Source organism: Falco rusticolus, chromosome 1 (genome assembly GCF_015220075.1).
Source record: "Falco rusticolus isolate bFalRus1 chromosome 1, bFalRus1.pri, whole genome shotgun sequence".
NCBI lineage: Eukaryota > Metazoa > Chordata > Aves > Falconiformes > Falconidae > Falco > Falco rusticolus.
In genome coordinates this window covers 9628552-9651648 of record NC_051187.1, presented here as the reverse complement: position 1 = coordinate 9651648, position 23097 = coordinate 9628552, and the positions used below count along the sequence as shown (strand labels likewise).

The window sequence follows — 23097 nt, the reverse complement described above, 5'->3', positions numbered from 1 at the left end:
AGGTTGAGAGCATTAAACAGAAATCTGGCATGATGCGAGAGCAATGTGATTATCAGCCCTGGTTAAAAAAACCCCGTATGTTATGGGGGTGGGGAAAGCACATCTTGCTGGGGTAAGGGGAGGTGATGCTGCCCAAGTCATGCAGGCTGCCGTGGGGTGGTCCCAGAGCTGTGGCACAGCCCCCCTGGTAAGTGAGGGCACTAACAGCCCACCAGCCCCACCGTCCCGCTGTGAGGAGAGCTGGCTGGTCCAGGCACTTTCGAGGCAGCAGTTTGCTTTTCTCCATCATCACTGTGGACAAGGAAACAATGCCACAGGATCCATTTCTCACTGATCTGCTGGTGCCAGTTTGAATTATGTCCTCAGCCTGTCGCTGAGGCTGACGCGGACGCAGCTCTCCTCCCAGCTGGAGCTCAGGGGAGGGCTTGCCTCTCAGCTGAGCTTGGTGCACACTGTAAGACATGCCTTTCTCTGTTCTGTTTGTTGGGTTTTTTTTTCAGACAAGCCACGAATGAACAACATCCTTACTTCTGCTACTGAACCCTATGACCTGTCCTTCTCCCGGTCCTTCCAGAACCTCTCTCACCTCCCACCATCGTATGAATCTGCCGTCAAGACAAACCCAAGTAAATATTCTTCTCTGAAGAGACTAAGTAGGTGTCAGCTCATTTCATTTCCTTTGTATCTCATTTGCTCATAAGCCGCAGTGGGCACAATGTTAAAGCAATAACCGTCTTATTTTTCTGTCATTTTACTGCCCAAGTTGGTGTGTCCAGTAATGATTCTTTTGGCTGTTGCTTCCCATTGAGGAAGACTATAGAGAAAGAGTCACTTCATTACTGTGAGAGCACATGTGGCTATTTGCTTACTGACCTCCCTGCCGTGCTGCCTTCCACTGCTCTGCCTTGTATCTGCTCCTGAGTCACCTGAGAATCCTTTTTCTTTCTGCTGGAGTCCACATGAGCCAAGCTGGCTGCCTCAGATCAGCTGAGCTCACCTCAGAGCACCCAGGGCAGATACCTTCACCATCTCCTGTGGTAGCTGGAACCAGGTGACAAACCCAGGTGAACAGAAAGCTGCTGAAATGGTTGGGAGCATCTGTTTTGGTAGAAGCACGTCTGCCTGCCTTGAGCAGTGCTGTGACCCGCCGTTCTGTGGGGTCTGGGTCTGGGTCTGGTCCTGACCTGTGCTGTACACTGGTCCATGGTGCATCTCTGGTCCTTCAGCATGTTGCTCGCTACCCTGTTCACACTAGTTAGTATCTGTCCTTTCTTGATATTTTTGTGTTGCATTGTTCTGCCAGCTTTCCTGTGATGCTTCAGCCCATCACCTTTGCTGGTGGCAAACTCGCCAGCTTTGTAGGATTATGAAATAAGTGATATTTGTGTGGGCAAATGCTCTCTCCAGACTGACACTAGGTTTGTAGTATGTATGCTTCCATGAGCATTTTCTGGATGCAGCCATGTATTCACACTGAGTAATTTAGAGAAATAACGTAGGTGTTTATACTTGCAATAGCTTCATTGAAGGGAGGTGAGGATGAGGAGCAGATCCTACTTCCCTAGTCTGTATAAAACCTGCATTCCCAATTTAGCCAGCTAAGTGAGACATACAAAATTAAGTGGCAGGGAAGCCCTTGGACTATCAATAAGACATCTCTGTAGATTTTTCAGAAGACAAAATGGAATGGAAATGTAGCACATAAAAACCTCAGCCCACTCTTTGGCATTTCAATGTGGGACTTATGTACATATATAACATTAAGGCAAATACATTTATTGTGCTTAAAAGTAAGCATGTACTTAACTGTGTCGGAGAACTGAGATGAGGTATTTTGTGCTAGGAGCCTGACTTCTTCCCACCTCAGTGTGCCATGTACACAACTCTGCTTCTGCCATGAGCTTTGTTCCCTGGTAATATTTGGACCTCACACTCCCAGCCATAAGCTTTCTCCCCTTGCTGCATCCCAGTGATGAACTGTTCATGTTCTTGAGCAGCTCTAATGATACTATCTGATATTGGAAAACCTTTGAAATCATGGCATTGTAATATTACTGCTTTAAAATGTCCCCATTTTGAGGTGATGATTGATTTTCATTTCTCAATTGAAATGAAAATTTCTCAGAACAAGAAATGTACCCTCTGGGTCACCCCAAAACCTGCTGTTCCATTTGAAACTGATTTGCAGTGCCTGGGGTTACCTGGGGCACATATGTCCTATGCCAGGTTTGGGAGGCCTCTGTCCTGGCTTCACTGAGAACAGGTTAGAGAAGTGCCCACCAGGGATACCAGCAACGGCTGTTTTGTTGGGCGGGGGATGGTCAGAGCCTCTTCCAGTCCGTGGTACATTCATTGCTTTACTTACTGTGTGCAGATGCTCAGTGAAATCTCCTTGAGCTCCAAGTTAAAGATATTGATGTATCTCGCTGAAACAGGGAAAAAACCCACAAATGGCTAACTGAAATTCCCACCCCTTCCACCACAGCCAACATCTGGAAATGTATGTCAGATTTGAATGCTGTCCTTTACCTACTTCTGCAATGCTTAACCGACTCACACCAAGTATAAATTCATTCACACAGAGGCAATGCTATCTGTGCACCGAGACGTACCTTACTAAGTGATGTCTTAGCAGTCTGACCCATTGGGTGCAGAAAATTTTGCTCAGCAGCTGGAGAAAGGACAGTCCCCTGCCTGTCCAGCCTGTCCCTCAGTAGATCACAGCAGAAGGGATTATGTACTGAACTCTGCCACTGCATTTCCTAGGTATGTGTCTAAAATAAAAAAAAAATAAGCTTCTGTTAAGGTACCAAGATTAAACGTTCTCAAGAATGTGCTGGGCATAGTCAGTGTCCCTCTCTTGAGCTTTCCCTGACAGTTAACATCCCTGTCCCCGTGCAGAGGATACCTGACAGCCAACACGAATCTAAGAACATTCAAGTCAGTCTTTGGCCATCGGCTGGAGTGGGGTTCCTTCACCCACTTCTTTCCAGCAGCATCAACCCTGAAGGAAATTCCTGCACACTCTTGCAAAGCACCTGACAAATGTCAAACCAACTGCCTCACACTCTGTGTCTGACTAACTAAATAAGCAGTTTCAGCTCCAAAAGTGCTAAGCACTCCACGCTCCCACTGGGCTTGCATATACTCAGCACCTCTAGAATCACAGAATCACTTATAGATGGTCTTCTCCAGAGCCAAAGGAAAACAGGCACCCAGCTCCTAGACCTTCCCTTGTCAAATGCCAGCAACATCATTGTCCTATTCCATATGAAGGAGCTAAAGGCAACACACAATCCAGAAGTAATACCTAAACACTGGGGTTTGCAAATGGATTATTGGGGGTTTATTTTTCATGCTTAAAATTACTTGTTTCCCTGCCGTGATTAAAAAAATGAATGCTGTGAAGAGCTCGTTAACAAACATATTTACTTCTTAGTAAAACAAAAGGCATTAGATACTTTTTTAAACTGTTCCAGCTATTTGTCTGGGTTTCTTCAGGCTTGGCAGACAGCTAAAGGTCACTTTATTTTCCTGCCGTTAGCAGGGACCGATAGTGAAAGACAGTTTCTGCCCCAAAACATCTAAATTGAATAATCAAGGGATAGCCAGGAAGAAATAATATTTGGTACCTCCTTGCCAGAGATACGGAGGCAGAGCTCAGCAAGGGTATGGCCAGACTCACCTCACCCTTCTTTAGCCACCCAGCTGTCAGGCAGCTGTTCTGTCTGTAGGTGCAGGCATCCCTATAGCCAGCGAAGGGTGGGCATCTCCATATGGACCCTCTGAAGGTGCCAGTTCCTCACTGACACCAGGGTTGCTCTGGTAAGCTACCTAGCTCTTTGCTGGATAGAAAGCCTAATTTTTGATGCCTAGAGCTTAATGAAGTATGTCTCACTTTGGGATACTCAGCTAAGTGATGGGTGCAACAAGGATGAGATGAGCTCTACCTGCTGCCAGCACCTGCGAGTCCCTGGGGGGTGCCCAGCTTGGAGAGGGGAGCTCCTCACCGCTGGGTTTGCAGGGCAGGCACTCACCTCTGCAGGCATTTGACTGAGAAAACAGCTCCACAGCTGCTTCTCCTTCCAGAGCAAGGGCTTGAAGATGAGCCAGACCTTTCTGGAGCAGCAGGAAACAGGTTGCTGGCTGCACAGAAGCCAGCCCAGAAGCCGGTCCCATGAGAGCAGTGAGCTTCCACCTTCCCTGGCTGTTTGCCTCCCCAGCTCTAACTTCACGGCACAGCCACCAGGAAACCCACCCAGGGCTGCTGCCTGTGCAGGGGCAGGAGGGTCTCTGAGGGGTCCGAGGGTCAGGGTACCACCGCCATGGGAAGCCCCGTGCCAGGCTGGCGTGTGGGAAAAGCTGTGGTGGGTGGGTGGGTGTGGGAACGCACGGCGGAGCAACAGCAGCTGTATTAATTCTGTCCTGCCCAGCACTCCAGGGAATCGCTGTTTCCAGCTAAGTTAGAAAGGTCAGTCAGTCAGGAAGCTAATATTTTCAGGCATATTAAACCACTTGGTATTGGCTAAAGAATCATCACAAATGACTAGGCAGCTTTAAAATGTTAAAGCCAATTAAAACAGAAGAGACAAGCCCAAAGAAGAAATACACTGGAACTGCAGAGAAAGAAAAGCAAAGAAATTACCCTTAAGAAAAGCAAAGGAATTACTATGATGGCTTTACACACATACACGTATACATATTTTAACCATGTTAACATATAACCAAGGGAAGAAAAAGTATCCTTGGCTTTTCCACATTCTCTTCCCAGAGTGCCACAAAGGCACCTTGTTTCTCTAATGACAGTGCCAGGGAAGCTGTGCTCTGCCTTTCTGCTCTGGCATCTTAGACATGTTGAGGTGGGATGTGTGGGTAGGAGCACCCATTTGGGGGTCTCCCTCCAAATGGGAGGGGGTGGGGTGGAAAAGCCATCTGAGGGCAAATCAGTTTATCCCAAAGCCAGGTCAGACAAACACTCCCAAAGTCTGGTGAGACCAGTCCTGGTCAATATTCTAGAAACTGCCAAAGGAAGAAAGAAGGGGCAGAAAAAACCCCCACAACTAAAAAGCCCAGAAATCGTGCAGAAAATGTGATTTCTAGTAATCCCACTTCCAAATGTTTGAAAAAAACAAGTGAAGCCCCAGAAGTATGAGACTGATTTAAAAAAAGAGAAATTTCTGTCAATCAATACATCAGTGATTTCCTTCTGTCTGCTCATCATTCCTGGCCTTTGTGAATCCACTTAGGACGCATTTCTGAATTTTTAAGCACATCCATCAGGGAGAAGCATATTTGTAGTTTTATTGTGGCTAAAATTACAAATGTCAGTTATCGCACGAGCATCAATGAGAAGATGAGGGGTAGCAGTATCAGAGCCTCACTACCCCAGTGAACTGGGTGGTGCAATGCGGATGGGATGAATCAGACCGGATGGTTTCAAGTCCTGGAGACATTTTGATTCGAGCAAACTATGCAACCTGGTGTCCACAGTTTCCCCCACCGCGCAGTGGGTGAAGCACCTGGTGCCTCCAGTCTCAAAAGCCTGGAGCTGTATTTGTTGCACTGCTTTCCCTGGGTGCAGAATTGCTTTGTTTACAGAGCTGTGCTGAGCTTCTCCCCTGGCATGAAGGCACACGTGCGATACAGCACGCTCGGCCTCTCTTCAAGCTACGTTCTCCATGACTGGCTCAGCGACACCGACGAGCTGCCACCACCTTTCAGAGGCAACAGCCTGTTAAATGTCTGTCTGGTGCCTGCTTAAACCATCTTGTTGTTCACGGGAAAACGCTGTTTCGGCTTTGATTCCTTTGAGATGGAGATGTGAAGTTTGTCTACACCTGCAATGTTCTCAGGATAGCCGTGCCAGCATCGATGTGTGTCTCTCAGCACCACGGGAGGAGACAGCCTGTACGAGCCTAGAAGCACCTTTGAAATGAAATCAGTTCCCTGGATGGTTTAGCCACTGCCAGCAAGCGGCCATGCAGACTGCTACACTGTTTACAGGGTTGGAAGAGGGAAGGAAAGGATCTTTTTAAATGCTCCTAATTGGCAAAACTTTTTAAAGTGTATACCATGCTGCATTTTTTATCTAAATTAGCAAGGAAAAAATTCCAACCACTTTTAATCAGCCGATTCTGCTGGCTCACTAGCAGGCTCTGACCACCGTAAACCTTGCATAAGCTGGTTTAGCTGTAGCTGGCAATTACCACAGCCAGGTGTGAGCATCCAAGCACATCTCCATTTGGGACATTCTCTGCTTTAATTACATCTATTTAGAGTCACTTGGGCAAATCCAGTGCAACTTCTCTCATCCAGAACAGAGGCCAAGTGCCAGAGTACTAATTGCTTAGCCTCTATTCTGCACCCAGCTTCAAGCATCATTATCAAGCCTGTGCACACTAAGTGTGTGCAAGTCTGTCTATGGCCACATTATAGAACAAAAATGTCTAGAATTGCTGTAGCCATACGGAATTTCCCCAGTCCTTCTCAGGCTTCCTAGAAGGTGATTTTAAAGACACAGGAGTTTGAGGCCAGGGGAGCTGCTGTCTGACATCTGTAATGAGATACTCTTCCAAGAAGTTTTTGATTGCAAAAAAAAGACTCATTCCTACAATACATACTCTGGAGAGCAAATCCCATCAGCAGCAAGCACGCCAGTCCAGGAGAGCTCTGGGTAACCAGGGTGAGGGACTGGTGTTCCACACTTTACACCTCTGCAGCCACAGGCACATCAAGACAGTTCACAAACTGCATTGGGCTTGAAGCCCAAGGACTGCTCGTGCTCCTCCCAGGTAGGTAACCTCAGTACCCCAGTTTAAGGCACACGAATATCAAATGGGTTTACCAGAAAGCTTTTGTGTTTCTGTTGCTGGGTTTTTTTGAAAAAAATCTGAAATAATTGAGAAGTTGTTTCTTCAAATTACATGTTGGTTGAACCAGGTGATTCCAGCTGCTGTAGGATTAAAGTGTTGTATCAGGATACAGCTGCAGTAGCCAACAACCTCTCTGAGCCTGAAGCATTTTTCTGAAAGCCAAGAGGAGCGCATGCATGCGTGTTTGTGCTGAGTTTCTGAGCAACAAAGAGATCAATTAAGACACAGAAGCAGCAAACTTACCAAGAAACATTCCATGGGACAAAGTCTATTATATCAACCAAGGCGTCTGAAGAAAAAGAAACTTTAGGCAGATGATTCAGTATCTCAGAAAGAGCATCCCATGCCTACCAAACCTGGTTTGTGATCACATTTACAAATATTCAAAAATAGTAATAAAAAATGTGATGAGGTAACTCATGATTCCATAGCACATCCACATCTGAGGCCAGAAACGAGGAATGAGTTTCCTCACATGGGGAACTTGTCTGCCTCAGCTCACCTTCCCTGTGCTTTCTTTATAAGTGTATCGTGAAGGTCAGATTTGATAATTGCTCCATAACTCACCGTTCGTGTTAATCATGCGATGCCACCGTCTGGACTTGGCAGCACACGGGGCCTGTTGTGTCATGGTGCAAGAAGGTGTGATGCATTGCACGGGCACTTACACCCCCCTGCATGCGATTATACCTCTCCCTGTCTGCCATCAGCCCACGGGGACACAACCCACACAGGGCTGGCGTCTCCCCGACAGGCAGCACCCTGACATGGGTGTCCATGCCCAGGTCCCACCGCTGGCAGGTGGTCCCTCGGGTCTCACCAGGAGGCTGCTCCAAGGCTGTGTCTGTACACAGCCCCTTCTCACCCCGTGGGACAACGCTCTGACATTTCTAACCGTTCCCTTTCCTTTCCCACAGCTGACAAAGAGGCTGATGAATACTACATGAGGAGGAGACACCTGCCTGACCTGGCAGCCCGGGGCACGCTCCCTATCAACGTCATCAAGATGTCTCAACAGACCAACCACAGGGACAGACCTCGCCGCCCCATCAGGGCCATGTCCCAGGACAGAGTGCTGTCTCCTGAGAGGATCATGCCCGAGGAGTTTAGCATGTCCTATGAACGGATCCTCTCAGACGAGCAGCTTTTGTCCGCAGAGCGCCTCCACTCCCAAGACCCCCTGCTCTCCCCGGAGCGGTCAGGGTACCCCGAGCAGTCTATGTCACGGGCATTGTCACACACAGACGTCTTTGTATCAACACCCGTCTTGGATCGCTACAGGATGACAAAAATGCACTCCCATCCTAGTGCCTCAAATAACTTGTACAATACTTTAGGTATGAACCCAACCTCTGCCAAGCGCCAAGCATTTGCCTCCCGACGGCACAACACGGTAGAACAACTGCATTATATCCCAGGACACCACCACCACTACCGCACAGCGAGCAAAACAGAGGTGACTGTTTGATATGACCTCGTGCATTGTAGATACTCATTAAGGACTGGGGTGGCCACAGCACCCCATACTGCAGTGGCCTTATAGGCCAAGATAACCTCTAATAACTCAGTGTCTGAAAAGACTTCTCTGACAGTCCCATCCACCTTGTTTTTAAAGCCACCCCTTCATCGGTGACATAAGAAGAACCTGAGCAAGCAAACAGATGATAGGGAGGGATAATAGAGGAAATTTCCTGACGTGCATCAGTTTCTGTCAAAGAAAGCCATAGTAATAGATGGCTCCTTCCAAGGGCTCACCTGCATCATCTCATTGTTTTTACGAACTTAGGACTTTTCAGTTGCTACAAGTAGAAGCAGTCTCATGCAGCCCATGACAGGGAGGACAACATGCAGCACCTCATCCTTGGGGGAAGGGGCCCCGTTCTCGGTCCTCATGCCAGCCTTCATCTTTGGCCTTTCTGTAGCAAGTAGGTAAGCTTCTGGCTGCTGGGGACCACCTCTGGACCGCTCAGTATCAGCCAGCACCATACATCTGTTCTTTGTAACCCTTGCAGTGAACTCAAGGGCAGACCTTCCTAGGGGACTGACAGATCTAGGGACAAGAATAGCCTGGCTGAGAAATAAGGTTTTAGTTTATATTAAATATACTCATAATATAAAAACATACTAGTGCCTACAAATCGCCTGCTCTCTCAGTGTAGGAAGTAGTGGGGTTGATGTGTTCAATAAGCACAAATATGCTGAAATGCTTGTTAGACCCTTTTCTCCACTCATTCTAGTATATCGATGTCTCCAACGTGTAAATAGGAAGGAGGATTGGGGCTTCTCTTCCTCCAGCTTCTCGCCACTGCTGAACCTAAAGCACCAGAATTGGTTCAGCTTCCACTGCTGACCTGTGCGGGGGGAGGTCCTGGCTCCACCGAGACCCCTGCAAGGCGAGGTTACCCCACATTTTACCAAGCCTGGATTTGCTCCCCAGAAGTTTTTTTTTTGCTGACAGCATTCTCCACTGGCCCAGTTCACAGAATCGCAGACCAGTTCCCCAGTTTCTGAACATATCTTCTCCTCTCAGTTACGACCTAGAACTCCATACATAGCAAATCTTTTTGTAGCCCTTAGCAGAAGCACAAAGCTGAGGGTGTCTCTCTCTACCAAAAAGCAGGTCAGTAATTTTCCATGATTTTTCTCTCCATGTAATAGCCCCCCAAGAAAACCTTCCAAATTCAAATTCCACTGAGTACCAATCCTAACCATGAAGACAGTTACATTTCATGCATATAAATTATATATCAGCATAATTATAATAAATGGGCATGTTGTATATCTGATATAATGCTAATTAGATACTGTATATTTGTAAAATCTTTAAAAGGTAGACTCGTGGGTCCAGAATTTGTGAGGGTTTTATCTTCGGCTTTCTAGCCAGATTGGGCTTGGCTTTGGTTTTTGTTGGCTTTGGTTTTGTTTCAGTTTTATTTTTCCCCCCCTTGTATTTGTGTTCCTACCAAATTCTGTAGAACTCAGACTGGGACATACTTCTGTGGCCAGGAAAGGGTCTCAGAGGTTTCTGAAGGCCAGCCAGACCTGGTGCTGTAACTGTCAGTGCTGGACACCATCCGTGGTGTGCACTCCAAGCCCCACCACATGCACACCCCCATGCTGCCAAGCAAACAGCATGTGTGATCTCCTCTGGGTGAAACGACAACCGACTTCAGGCTGTAAACACATTCCCATGCAGTACTGCTCTCTTCACGTCCTACATTCCCACGCTGAATCTTTTCCTAGTGAAGAGCCATCTCTTCACTAAACTTCATTTAAATTATCTCTGTCCTTCTCCCTCTCCTTAAATACCTCCCACCTCCTGGCCTTAATGATGTTCCCAGGTCAACACGTCAGTCCTGTAGCATACGATTGCAGGTTGTTGTGAGCCTGAGACTTGTGTGGAGGCTCACAATGCAGCACCAGGTTTTGCTGGTGCAGGGTAGGCAGGAGGAGCATGCCATCTTCCCCTGGTGGGATTTAGAGGTAGACCTCGGTGGGATAGCCATGCAGCCTTTCCCCTTCCCAGACTGTCCTGGGGCTGCTGGTCCTAGTTCATGAGCTTGCTTCTGCCCTGCCTGATGGAGGCTGTGTTGGGAAAGGACTCCATCTGTGAGAAGCACCAGGGCTTTGTTTGATGGAAACTGAGCTGGGAAGGAATAAATAAGAGTCTCCACGGTTCAGATGATCACTACCACGCAGCCTTGGGCAAAACCATTCTAGGCAACAACCTGAATTGTCTATGGATCAAGGTGGCAGTTCATGGCACGGGAGGGACAAGAGACGAAAGGCTCACACCTCATCTCCTGACCCCTTCCCTTGATGGACACTTCTCTCCCCTGACTACCTCCAAGCTCCTCAGCTCAGTCAATGGATATTCCTTCACAGAAGGCATGCCCTGTGAAGATATTGCCCTTGCTGACCTTCCCACAGACCGAAGTTTGTGACTCTTGTGAAGAGAAGAGGAACGCACATGGCTGATGGGGAGGCAGTCCCTGCTGAGGTTCTGAGGCTCTTCCATTCTCTCTTGGCCCAAGCAAAGCCAGGATCTCCCCTCTGCAAGCAGGGAGATGTGAACACTGTGGGAGAGGAGGGTCCACCCTAGAGTCTCCAGGAGTTGAGGTGGCAGAGCTGGAGGAGCAGAGGTGACCAAGTGAGGCCACGGGTAGGTGAACACTGCTCTCTTTCCATTTCCATAGCTGTATGTCTCAAGCTCTAGTCTTCACCTAAATGTTCCATTCGTGAACTAAGAAGCTGCTGGTCAAGATACAAATATGGAATTTTTTCACTCAAGTAACCTGTGCAGATGCTGTGCTGTGCTCCAGGCCATTTGACCTCAGAGCCTTCTCTTATTCTGACTGACACGTATCACAGGCCCTCTGCTAACTTGTCCTACCTGGGCAATAATCCTCCAAAGAAATCTTAGCCCCATTTCCTCGTCTTTCACACCCACTCAACAGTTTCAAGTGGATGTGTCCAACAAGAACCATCCAAACGCCTTTCTAGGTCAAATCTCTTCAGGACTGCCACCACCACAGAAAATTTTCAGCAAATTTCTTTGGAAACACCGTGCCCTGAGTGACCACGTTTTGCTCCTGGGCACCATGTGCTCCCATGGCTTGCTTTGTGTGCTGCAACAGGCTGGTAGCCATTTCAGCACACAGAGGTGTTCTTACGTCATTTTCTCCCTTATTCTTCATTCTGAGAGTTTGTCGCTGAAAGGACACTTGGTCCAGGACTAGGTGTCGTGATCCACAGCCTGGTCCCCAGCACTTGGTTCCCCGTGGTCAACATGTGATGATGATGGTAACACTTTCCTGTTCCGCAGAGGCATTATGAGGGTTCATCCCATAACGTCTATGAAGTGCTTTGAGACCCTCTCACCACAGACACTGTAGAACAGCAAAGCATTTTCATTAATATTGTTTGTCACCATTGTCCTGCCACATCACGTCTGATGTGTTGCAACCCGGTGTCTGTCCAGAATGAGAGTGCTGGGGTGGGGGGATGCAGCTGCCCAGATTTCCCTTGCTCTCCTTCTGGCCAGGGTCCCGAGCAGGCAGCAGCTCTAAGGGACGCTGTCACCTGCTCTTTGACCTTTCTGCTTTCTTCTCCTCTTGGCTGAGTCACCGTAGCGTTCTGCATTCAGGAGAAAAGCAGGAAGCAGTCAAATTCCTCTGTATAGTAAAATTTAATCTGCCTTGATTAATCTAATATACTCTGAAGAATTGATCTGTCTATCTCCAACCCACAGGTGGGAACACACATCTGTGGAGCACCCAGTTCCCAGAGTGCATGTGCAGGGACTGGGGGAGGGGGAAGAGAAAAGTTTATATTATTTCCTACAAACTGATAATTATTTGCATTCCCCAAGCAGAAACACATAACAGTGAGCTGCACTGGATTTTATACAACTCTGTCATTGATACAGAGACATGTATGTATATGTATATACACACGAACACATACATATACATACATAGTGCAAAATGCAGTCATTAAGTTCCGACTGACCCAGTACCAATTTAAGCTTCCAAACGATATTAAATCACTCTTTGAAATGTGGAAACCTGTTTTTAATGAACCACAGAGAGCACCACATGGAATGGAAATTTTGTCATAAAAGTCTTCTCATGCCGGTGAATTGTGTTTTAAGGAAAAACGAAATATTTTTCAATGTTTTAATGTTCCTTTTATAAATAATGATCTGTTACTGGGGGATGGGGGTGGGTGGGAAGAAACGGACAGTTACCAGTGAGTAAGCCCTCCTTTCCTGACCTAGGTTTCATTTCTGTTTGCTGTTCTGCCAGCCTGGCTGGCTGCAGAGCTGCTCCCATGAACCTGGGCTTCCCGCATGCGTGTTTCTGTTCTTGTGTCTATCAGAAGCATTCCCACCAGGAATCTGCGAGAGCCTGGCATCAAGGTTTTGTAAGAGATGGGTAGTTCCTGGTGGCTGGGAAGATGTCTTCATCTTCTTCCACCACAACTTCATGAAAGAGGGTAACTTTAGTTGTATTTGAAGTGAGTGTTCTAATTTGTGATCAATTTGCCATCTTCAGTTCATGTGATAGAGAAATAGCTTGTCTCAGTTTTGTTTCAGATTCAGTGCCGATCTGGAAGGAGGGACTCTGCTGAAATCTATTTGACATGCAGGTTTCGCGGTCAAGTATATTTCAGACGAGAGAGAAGTCAGTGGGGGAAATAAGTGAGAAAGGGGCTTAAATCTTTTCATAAAAAGTGTTGTTAGCAATAAGCCTGCATTGGGGCTGCTGGTTAGAGAGCAGCCACCTCTGTGCTGTACGTCTGTAAGTGGGTGGTAGGTGTCGTTCCCAGCCCCTCGGGTGGTTCATGGCTCTCACGGAGGTGCCAGCACTGAGCCCAAAGCCCAGCTGGGAAAACCAACCCATACTTCACCCGCTGGCAGCCCAGGGGCAAGGGGACAGCTGGACGATCCCGTTGGAGCACATCATCATAAATCTGAAAGAGATCTCTCCTCTCAGTAGCGAGCAAAGCGGCGTCCCGTGTCTCTGCCGTGACCGCACGATGCCCGGGATGCTCCATCCCCACCGCCTCCGCTGCAGGAAGACGTGTGTCCATCACCCTGCCCGTGTGCTTCCTAACGGCTCCCGACCTTCTGTCTGCAAACACGTTAGACGTTTTTGTAGCAAGAATTTCTTGGCTCTGAGAAAGACACTTTTACTGTAATATTTTTAGTTTGGGGGACAATATTTCCTAAGAGGGTTTAAGTGGATATTTTTGTGCTTTAGCCCAGTTTATGGATTCCATGTTTATTATACAGTAGTACTGAAGAGGAAGTACATTTGTATCTGTAACTTTGCACAGACTCTTGGTTAACCATTAAATAAGCTTCAAGATGAGCAGTATTTGACTGTTTTTCTCTGTATTATTCTTGTTGTTATACTTACCTGTAAAAGCACATTCTGTATGTACTGTAAACAAAACTATTATCAGTTTAGTAAAATTTAGAGTCTTAAGGATTTTTCCACTTTTGTCAGTAACAAATATTTATGGATTAAAAAATAAAGGCAATTTCAACATATAAATTGTTTCTTTTTTGATATCTATTGGGGGAAAAAAAGGCCATTTTCTTGGCAGCCTTCCCAATCTTTGTAACCAGCGTTGGAAAGGTAGATATCTATATTTCTGTGTGTAGTTAAATAGCGCCTATTAAAATGAATGCTACAAGGTCTGGAAGAGTCATTATTTTTACACATTTATTAACTGCATTCCACCATCATGCCAGAATATAGCAGGGGGAGAAAAGTGAGACGTTACTATTTGCTGTAAAATTTTGTCATGCCAGCCTGTAAGATTTTATTTTAAAGTTGCCCTTCTTTAATTTTGCATTTGTAAACTATGATTCATTCTCCATCTAGAAAGCCTTGTATTGCAAAGTCGGAACTTGTGAAATGTCCCATAGGGCTGGAGGCTTCAACAGAGGCTTTGCTTTTGATGTTGGCAATACCGCACACATGGGAGTTTCCCTGTCATTCTTCCAAGATGTGAGAAGTGCCAAGAAGCCAGAGCGTGTTCCTCACTCACCAGCCCCGACTGCTACCACAGAGGGTGAAACTGCATTTTCGTGTCTACCAGCTCTGAGCCTGGGGCTGTTACTACTATGTCTAGTTGGGAAACGTGGAAGGTTTTTCTCTTGTTTTTTTGTGGAGGAAGTGTCAAATCCTATATTTCCATTTTCATATTAATTTGCTTTCAGCATTATGTAAATTTGCTTACATTAAAAATGTGATAGCTGGTAATAGGGAAGGATTGCGGGAATTAAAAACTGTGGAGGCATCGGCACCCTTTCACAGCACTGGGAGCAGATGAAGGGGGGCAGGCACTGTGGGTGCTGCTTCCCTCGCACCGTGGGGCTGCTGGCAGCCCGCCCCTGCACTGCAGGGCTTGGGGAGAAGCTCTCCTCACCCACCTGTGCCACGTCTCTGCCCTGCCCCTTCTCTGCCACCTTGCTGCTCTGGCCCTGAGCTCAAGGACTGCTGCTGAGATAACATCCCAGGGCTAATGCCCCAGGGATCCTTCCCCAGTCATGCCTTGGTGTGGTGCAGGGGTGATCACATCACCATCACCCACCCACCAAGCCCCAGGCTCTGCAGCCTTCCCTCAGGCACAGCTTGCTGTTGCTTTGCTGCTCAGCTTAAACGCACTTTGAGTAACACCCCACCACCACCAAGAGAAGGCAATCCCCTTCCAGGGCAGGTCCAGTGGGAAGATGAAGCCCTTTCATAGCCCTTTGGCCAGGTTAGTGCCTGGGGTCTGCTGGCTCCATAAGAGCGGAGCTCAGTGTCAGGAAGGCATGATCAGTACATCTAAAGAAACACAAGAACCCAGCAGAGTTAATGAAAATGCTTTTTTAAGGGAGAATTTTCATTTTGCCAGGCAGTTCTATTCATAATTACCCAATCCTTTGTAGCACTAATAAGTGGAGAGGGAACGATGGGGAATTAGCTAATTTCTCCGTTTCCCATAAAAGGTATCAGAGAGAATAGCAGGATTTATGGTGCTGTGAGCCAATGATGACCGAGATAAAGCTGGAGCCAATTCTTACCTCACAGGACAATATATCCCACTATTTCCAATTCCTGCAATAATTTATTTTGGTACTTTGGTGAAGAGCTTACGCTCTGTTATCCAGCCTTCGTTCAGGCTGTCTTCACTGGCACCACTAAGTGATCTCTGCAGGATCTCGGTGGTGGCCCAGAGAGGTGTCTCTAGTGGCCTGGGCAGGCTGGCACCACCCAGATCAGGTCCCTGCAGCGCAGGGTATGGCCTCACATGTGTGACTGGAGGGACACTTTGGTGGATGTCATGGGAGAGAGCAAGCGCCTGGCCCATCCAGCCAGTGCCATGTCCTGGGTGATGCAGCAGGGATGTCCCCAGGCTGCACGGCAGGAGGCAGTGGTCCTTGCCCTCTGCTGGCACCAACCTAGCCAGAGCATGGCACAGTTCCATGGTGTCTGGGGGAAGGTGTGGTGATGAAGGCTCCACTTCACCTCTCTGGGGAATAGCGCATGGTGCAGAGCCGATCTGGCAGACCTGTCTGGTGGGACAGGGGCAGGCTGAGCAGCTCCCCATGACCCGGCAGATAACCTCACTGAGGACCCAGAGGTAGCAGAGCACAGAAAGGGCAAGACAGCTGGGGGCAGGGGCCTGTCAAACAAAAGACCTTTATCTGGAAGGACTTGGTGATGGGTGTGATGGTAAGGGTGTAGGCTTACCTGAGGAACAAGAGGGCTGGATTTTGCCAGCCATTTCTTTTCCTTGATGGAGACAGCTTCAACACAGGTGACTCCTACAGCACGGTCCTGGTATCAGGTCCTCACCCCAGGGTCAGCACAGAGCAGAGCCAGAGCTTCAGGGAGGCAAAGTATTCAATTAGCAAAGCAGCAATCCTTCTGTCTGGGAAGGCTAAGATCTTCACATGTGAAAAAAGATAGGACCGTGTCTACTCCCTGCAAGGCAAAATCCAGAAACACTGCCAGGAGACCCCAGAGATGCTGTGGAAGTGTGAAGGAGGACAGAAGTCCAAGTGGGAGGGGTGGCTGCTCCATCAATCACATCTTCCAAGCAGCTCTCCGCAACTCCTGGGCTCCAGCACCACATATGGGAATGTTTCCCAAACCAAAGGATCAGCACTGCTCTCAGTTGCCTCGGAAAGATGTTGGGAAATAAAGAATTAAAGGACTGCAGGATAATTAACACCTGTCAACATGGGTTTAAGAAAAGCAGATCTTGTCAAACAAACTTGAATTAATTCTCTAATGTTCTTACAGTTTGGGCTGGCAAGGTTGATGTGTAGATGCAATGTTTAACTTTTCCTACAGTACTGGATCATGTGCTGCTTGACAATCTGATTAAGATTTTTGTCACTGCATATCCCTGAGAACGCTCATGTTACAGGGGTGCAGCAGAGAGGAGCTGGCAGTGGGTTTCAGTGGGTTTTACCCTCTGAAGGGCTGTGGCAAGTGGCATTTGGCAGAACTTAGTACAAGACCACAGAGGTTTCAACATTGAGCTCAGCAATCTGGAAATAACGCTGAAATTGTTGCTGCTAAAAGTTTCCGGAACCACAGAGGGTTTGCAATGCAAAAAAGCAACAAAAGAAGGCACTTCTGAGCGAAGGGAGGGCTGAGTCCTCTGAACAGCGAGTGCTACAATGGCACAGACGAATTCAGTCCTGCAGGACCTGGAGTGGGACGTCTGGGATGGAGGAAGATGCCTTAGTGCAGCAGCAGCCCAGCTCAATACTGAGTTGGGGAAATGCCTTTCAGCGAAGTTTTTACAAAGCTCAGCATTTTAGTTCATAGCGAGAGGCTGAGAGGTGACTTGGTCACTAGGTATAAGCGTTTTAAGGGGGTGAAAAGTGTAGGGTATTAAAGAGTTCTTTAATCCGGCATCAGAAGAACCAGCTGGTGAAAGCTGAAGCCAGATAGACTATTTCTGGAGCAAACCATCCAGGAGAGACTAGAGGGGCAATGTTTCTTGCTGTAATAAGTGCTATGTGGCTGCTAATGCTAAGTCTTATTGCCACAGTAATTCTTTGAACAGGACACCACCTTTCTCTCAGCTATTTTAATAGACAAAACCTACAACTCAGTGAGTTCTTCTATGAGTTGCAGCTCACTTCAAACCTGGAAGTGTTTTCTGCCCACGAAGGAGGGATCTGTTTCCACAAGGTGTTTCCTCCCAGGCAGTAACACGCTTAAAGGCATTTAATAATTAATGGCACTTTGCAAGAGCCTTCAGGAGCATTACCATTCCCTGCAGAGCAGAGAGGACATCAGAAGGAGCAACCTTCGGAAGTGACTCACCCCAGTCAGGAGCAGACTGGGAATAAGGACGCAGTTCCCCCATCTCCCTCCTTGTCGAAATGCCAGGTAGTAGCTCTTTTCTGCCTCCAGGTTTGGGAAGCACTTTTTATTTTGATTCAAACTTTCGGCTGCCAGCAAAGCTCAGCATCTGCCAAAAGGGCAGTGTGCTTCAGCTCTGCATGGCCACACAGGGCTGCTGTGGGAGAGGGAGGTCCCGTGGAGCGGGCAGAGGACAAATCTCACAGGTGATTTGCAGCACATGGCCATTCCACTATCCAAAAAGGGCCGGAAAGTGGGGATTTTGCTCCTTTTGCTGTCTCTTCTTGCCTGACAGAATTACGTCAGGTCAGAAATCAACTCTGGGCTGACTTAATGGTCTTTCAGAAGACTTGGTGCCAAACTGCTGCCTCAGAGCTCCTTAGGAGCTGGACCCGCTCAGGGATTTTGTAGGTTATATGTCAGGCTGAGGTGCCTGCAATGATCAAAACTCTGCTTGGCTACAACAAAGCTCAGGAGCTACCTCGTTACCTTCAGGCTGGGGACTGTGCTCCTTTTGTGGTCGTTTGCTTCAATGCAGCAGACCCTGGCGAGGAGCAGGGGCTTCACAGGATGGCTCCTGGAGAGCAAAGTCATCCCATGCTTGAATGAGGGGCTGGCAGCAGCTCTGCATAATCAGGCATGTAGCTTGGTTATCTACAGGACTGAAAATTCAGGAATCGATCCAGGAAAAGATAATCATGTTATTGATGCAGCAGCCCGAGATGGAGATAGCCATCCCCTCTCCCTGATGACAAGCCTGTGCTGGGTAGAAGCCTGTATACCTTACATGGTCCTTGTTTCTGCCACAGCCTGGAGTGGTTGGGTGGGCCACCGCTGTTTCATCATAGCCCAGCTCTGTAGCCCCCGTGACCGGCCTTGTAGCTAGCTCAGCAGTACATATCTACTTTGCAATGCCTTCACTGCTGCGCAGGAGACATAGTGAGCATTTTCTTGGCTGGAAGAGCTCAGATCTGAACTGGCCCCATCCACAATATTGGAGGTGAATGTCCAGTCAGGGATGCTGGCAACCACCTGCCTCCTGGTGATGGTATGACCATGTTCCTCAGGAAAACGGACTTTAATGAATCAAATCACTAGGGGAAAGCGTGCAAAGAACTAAGAGGAGCTGCTTGCAGCTCTCCTCTAAATTACCTTTTATGCCCACATTTTGCTCCTCACATATGACTTGAGACTGATTTACACCAACAGGGAGATGATGGCGGAGCACGCAAGCAGGGAACATGCACCATGATACTTGGCAAATGCTTTAGCGGTTGAGAGGGAGGAGGCACCATTTCTGTGTGCAGGGCCATTGCCGGTCAGAAACACAGGGCAGGCGTAGGGAGGAATGGGCTGGAGCAGTCCAGTGTCTGTGCAGAAACACAGCAAACAGCTACGATGCCATGATAATAACCATCACAGCAAGATGCTACCTGAGAGAAAGCAATAATCCTTTTTCTTTTCTGCATCAAAAAGTACATAAAGTTAGTTGTGAAGAGAAGGCACACTTCTTTTCTCTGCCATCAAACCCCTGTCAGCATGAAAGCAAGCTTCATTCAAAGATTTTGAAGATTTCACTGTTGGCTAGAACCCCTTCTGACTGCAGTGCCTGAACTGCCGCTCTCACCCCAGTGACGACCCTCTTTCTTTAAAACAGTGTGTGCTTGTGCCTTCTGAGCAGGAGTCTCTGGCCTGATGCTCTTGCTTTCTTTGAAGTCCCAGGAAAGAAAACCATTTCAACACCACCACCTTATGCCTCAGCTAACAGTGCCCAGGTCCTGTGCCACATGCTTTCATGGCCAGCATGAACGGTGCTCCCTGGTGGAACAAATGCCATCCATTATTGTCCCCTCCTTGCTCGCTGGTCAGCCTGGTATTCACAGCAGATGACAAATTCCTAGTGCTGGCCCTGAGAGAGGATGCCTTTTTCACTGTCCACATCCCACACCCTTCACTGGAAAAGGAATGACTCATTTCCAGAAGTCGTTTCTGTGGCATTCATCACCATCATAGACGAGGCTGTATAAAGCTGAGTTTATCTCCAGGCACCCAGATGAAGGGCTGGTGTTATCCTCATTGTACAGACAAAGAGCTAAGGCTTGGGAAGGCCAGAGTAGATGTGCTAGTGAATTCTGAGGGCTGGGTGTATAAAAGGAACAGAATTTTAGATTTACTATCATACAGCACTTTTGGGGTTTGAAGGAAAAGCCTCAGCTGCAGCTATAAATTTGGAGCATTACTGCGAATCAGGTGCCATCGTAACCAGAAAATGAGGCACAGTCAGCACCGTCTCTTGTGCACGATTATCCCGGCAGCACATGGAGACACAGACACTGAACTTCCAGGCAGCATTCTGCCCACGACCCCATCCAACACCAGCCGGTAGCTCTTCCCTGCTCCATGCCCAAAACTGCTTCTGAATTTGAAGTAGGGCTCTACAGGCAGCATCGTCCCATCAGCACCATCCCTGGATCATCCCTAGGTAAGGTCTGGTGCAGTGCATGAGACGAGGCCACAAGAAAAGTTCTCTGCAGCCGTGTAATGGACCCGCAGGCTGCACAGTTCCTTCGGTGTCAGTGTTTCCTAACTGCTCGAGAGCTGTATGTAGCCACGGGGAATCACTTCAGTTTCATTCTTTTTAATAATCACTCTGTAACATACAATCCCAGCTTGATCTTCCAATTCTCCCTTATATTCCTCATGCCAGCTCCCAGCTTAGATACCAACCAGCTCCCCACAGCTTTGCCCAGTTCACCCCCGTTCCTCTCCTGTCCCGCTCTGACCACACTTTTCCCTGGTTCCCTACAAGCCAAGCTGCAGACGCTGTGCATGCATAGCAGACCTCTCCCCCCTCCTCTGATGTGTAGGCTCAGCAGTGGCTGCATGAAACGCAGGCTAGTGAGGAAAACTCTGCTCATTTCTGGCTCCCTCACTCCACCCAGCCCGGCAGGAGAAAGAGGTGGAAGCAGATGGCGCTGGGCTGACCCATGTGTCAGGAGGCAGCAAGGGCAGGCTGGGCCACGGAAGCCATGTTTATTATATTAATGCTTATAAAGTCACCTGAAAGTGGGTGAATTTTCGTAAGAATAGAAAATCCATGACACGGGGGCTGTTACCTGGCCGAACCTCCTGTCACATCCCCGTTAGTTCCTACCCCCAAAGTTCACACTTCTGAACTTTTTCAAATAGCTTTTGGATGAATCTTGTCCAGTTTTCAATTTGATGTAGCGTCTTTCCTGAAAAACATCACCCTAAGTAAAGTTTGGGAAAACAATAACCAGCTGGAAAGAGTCTCTCGACGCAGACCTGAGCAGCCAGGACCACGCATTTCCCACCAGCCCTGAGAACACAAGCACATTTACACACGAGTACTGTGCAGACAAAGCAAGCACCAAAAGAAACTGAGGTAGCTTTAAATTCTGGGATAAGTCTGCTATGAAACATAATCTAATTAGTAACAAAAAACCCTAACCACTTACCCAGAAGCCATCCTTCTATCAAGAAGCCATCACGCTGTTCCAATTACTGCGCCATCAATCATGGTGTCTTCCGCAAGGAGCATGCGTGTTATAGCAGCCACCTTTGTATGTGACAGCACTGCTCCATCTCATTTGAAGCCCATTATAAATATTAAGGTTAATTTAGGATTCTTTGGATCCCTGACTGTAATTTTCTAATAGGAAAAATGTCAGGCAGGAAGGCTGGTACTGACCTGTTGTGTTGTGCTCAGGTGTGAAGGCAAATACATCCCTGGCTTCACACTCCATGAAGTATGACCAGGCACTTCAGGAACAGGGAAATGCAGTAGCCCTAAACCAAAAACCGAGCTTGAACTGTGCCCTCGTGTGTGTAGCATGTCCTGGTTTGAGCTGGGGTAGAGTTAATTTTCCTTGTAGCTGGTACAGCACTGTGTTTTGGATTTAGTGTGAGAATAAAGTTGGTAACACAGTGACGCTTTAGTTGTGGTTGTGCTTGCTCTAAATCAAGGACTTTTCGGTTTCCCATGCTCTGCCAGTGCGGAGGTGCACAAGGAGCCAGGAGGGAGCAGAGCCAGGACAGCTGACCCGAACCAGCCGAAGGGATATTCCATATCACAGCACATCATGCCCAGTGTATAAACTGGGGGGAGTTGTCCAGGAGCTGCCGATCACTGCTGGCGAACTGGGCATCGGTCAGCGGCGGGTGAGCAACTGTATTGTGCATCACCTGGGTTTTTTCCCTTGGGTTTTTTTCCTCTCTCTCCCTCTCCTTTTCATTTCTCCTCTTCGTTTCATTCTCCCATATTAAAACACTGACTGGCCTGTTCCTATATGCCCAGTGGCCTCGCCACAGTGTTTAACAGGAATAGCCACCAAACACATTGCTGCATGGCACAGGCTGTTAGCTGGTTAGCCAAATTATCTGTATGCAACTAGTGAGTCCAGAGTAATTGCTATGAGCAATAGCAGGAGAGCGTGTTAGTGCTCATTAGAGACAAATTGAGCTGCCTGCTGTGAGCAAAATAAAGAGGCATTTACCCTGGCTTTCTTAGTGGCTGTTTACACAGAAACACCCCCTGTTTATGGGACTGAAGAGCTACTTTTACCTGAGCCTCCGAGATGGGCAAATGAGGAGTGCTGGGAACGCTGAATGGACAGTCTGGTCTGTCTGTTCTGCTCCGGTTCGAGGGAGCCTGGCCTGGGGACATGCATAGCTGCTTTAAATATAATCAGCACACCGTGATGGAAAAGCTTCACCACCAGAGGAATCTGGCAGCCAGCTTGGACTTTGGTTTAATCTCCTCCGCTAACTCAGCTCCCTCAGGCTGTTGACATGCTGAAATCAGTTTACTGCAGCTAGGTCACCCATCAGCTTGCTCTGTCCTTCCAGGCTGGGCTGTTTTCCACTAAGCACAGCCAACTTGTGCCACCTTTGTTTGCAAGCGAGTTGGTAGGAAAACAGCACATCTTTGCTATTGCTGGAGAGGGAGAGGAACCAAAGCAACTTAGGACCTGGCTGGTGGTTTCCTCTCTCTGCTCCTAGGACACCCTGTTGCTGCAGCCATTGCAAGGCAGAGGCTGGACACAGCTGAGGGGTCTTGATTTGCTGTTTTCTGCCCTGCGTGCTAGCAGTGATCCTGCCCCTGCGGCAGTACGTGCAGTCCATCCCACCCCAGCACCACTCCCCACAGACCCCAGGATTATTTTCAATACTCATGTGACTTTGCTGCTGGAGATTTAAACCCAACCCACTGGAGCATCCTCCTCCCACACACTCGCTCGCAGCAGCAGAGAACAGCTTTTAACCCAAGCAAGACAGTAGAAGACATTTGCCTGTCAATCATGAGGCCATGCATACTGACA

General features: G+C 48.0%; 1 protein-coding gene across 2 annotated transcripts in view; it reads left to right on the top strand.

Moving 5' to 3' along the window:
* SHISA6 (shisa family member 6) overlaps nucleotides 1-14030 on the top strand; it is a 245594-nt gene extending 231564 nt beyond the window's left edge. The window contains exons 5-7 of one of the 2 annotated variants that reach the window (XR_005107700.1): nucleotides 501-653; nucleotides 7790-11034; nucleotides 13370-14030. Coding sequence is in view for 1 of the 2 variants with exons in the window: in XM_037409331.1 (XP_037265228.1) it covers nucleotides 501-653; nucleotides 7790-8340 (704 nt within the window). In the remaining variant the exon portion in view is untranslated. Of the gene's footprint in view, nucleotides 1-500; nucleotides 654-7789 lie in introns of both variants that reach the window. The other variant, XM_037409331.1, reaches the window with a different exon arrangement.
* Nucleotides 14031-23097: the final 9067 nt, after the last annotated feature.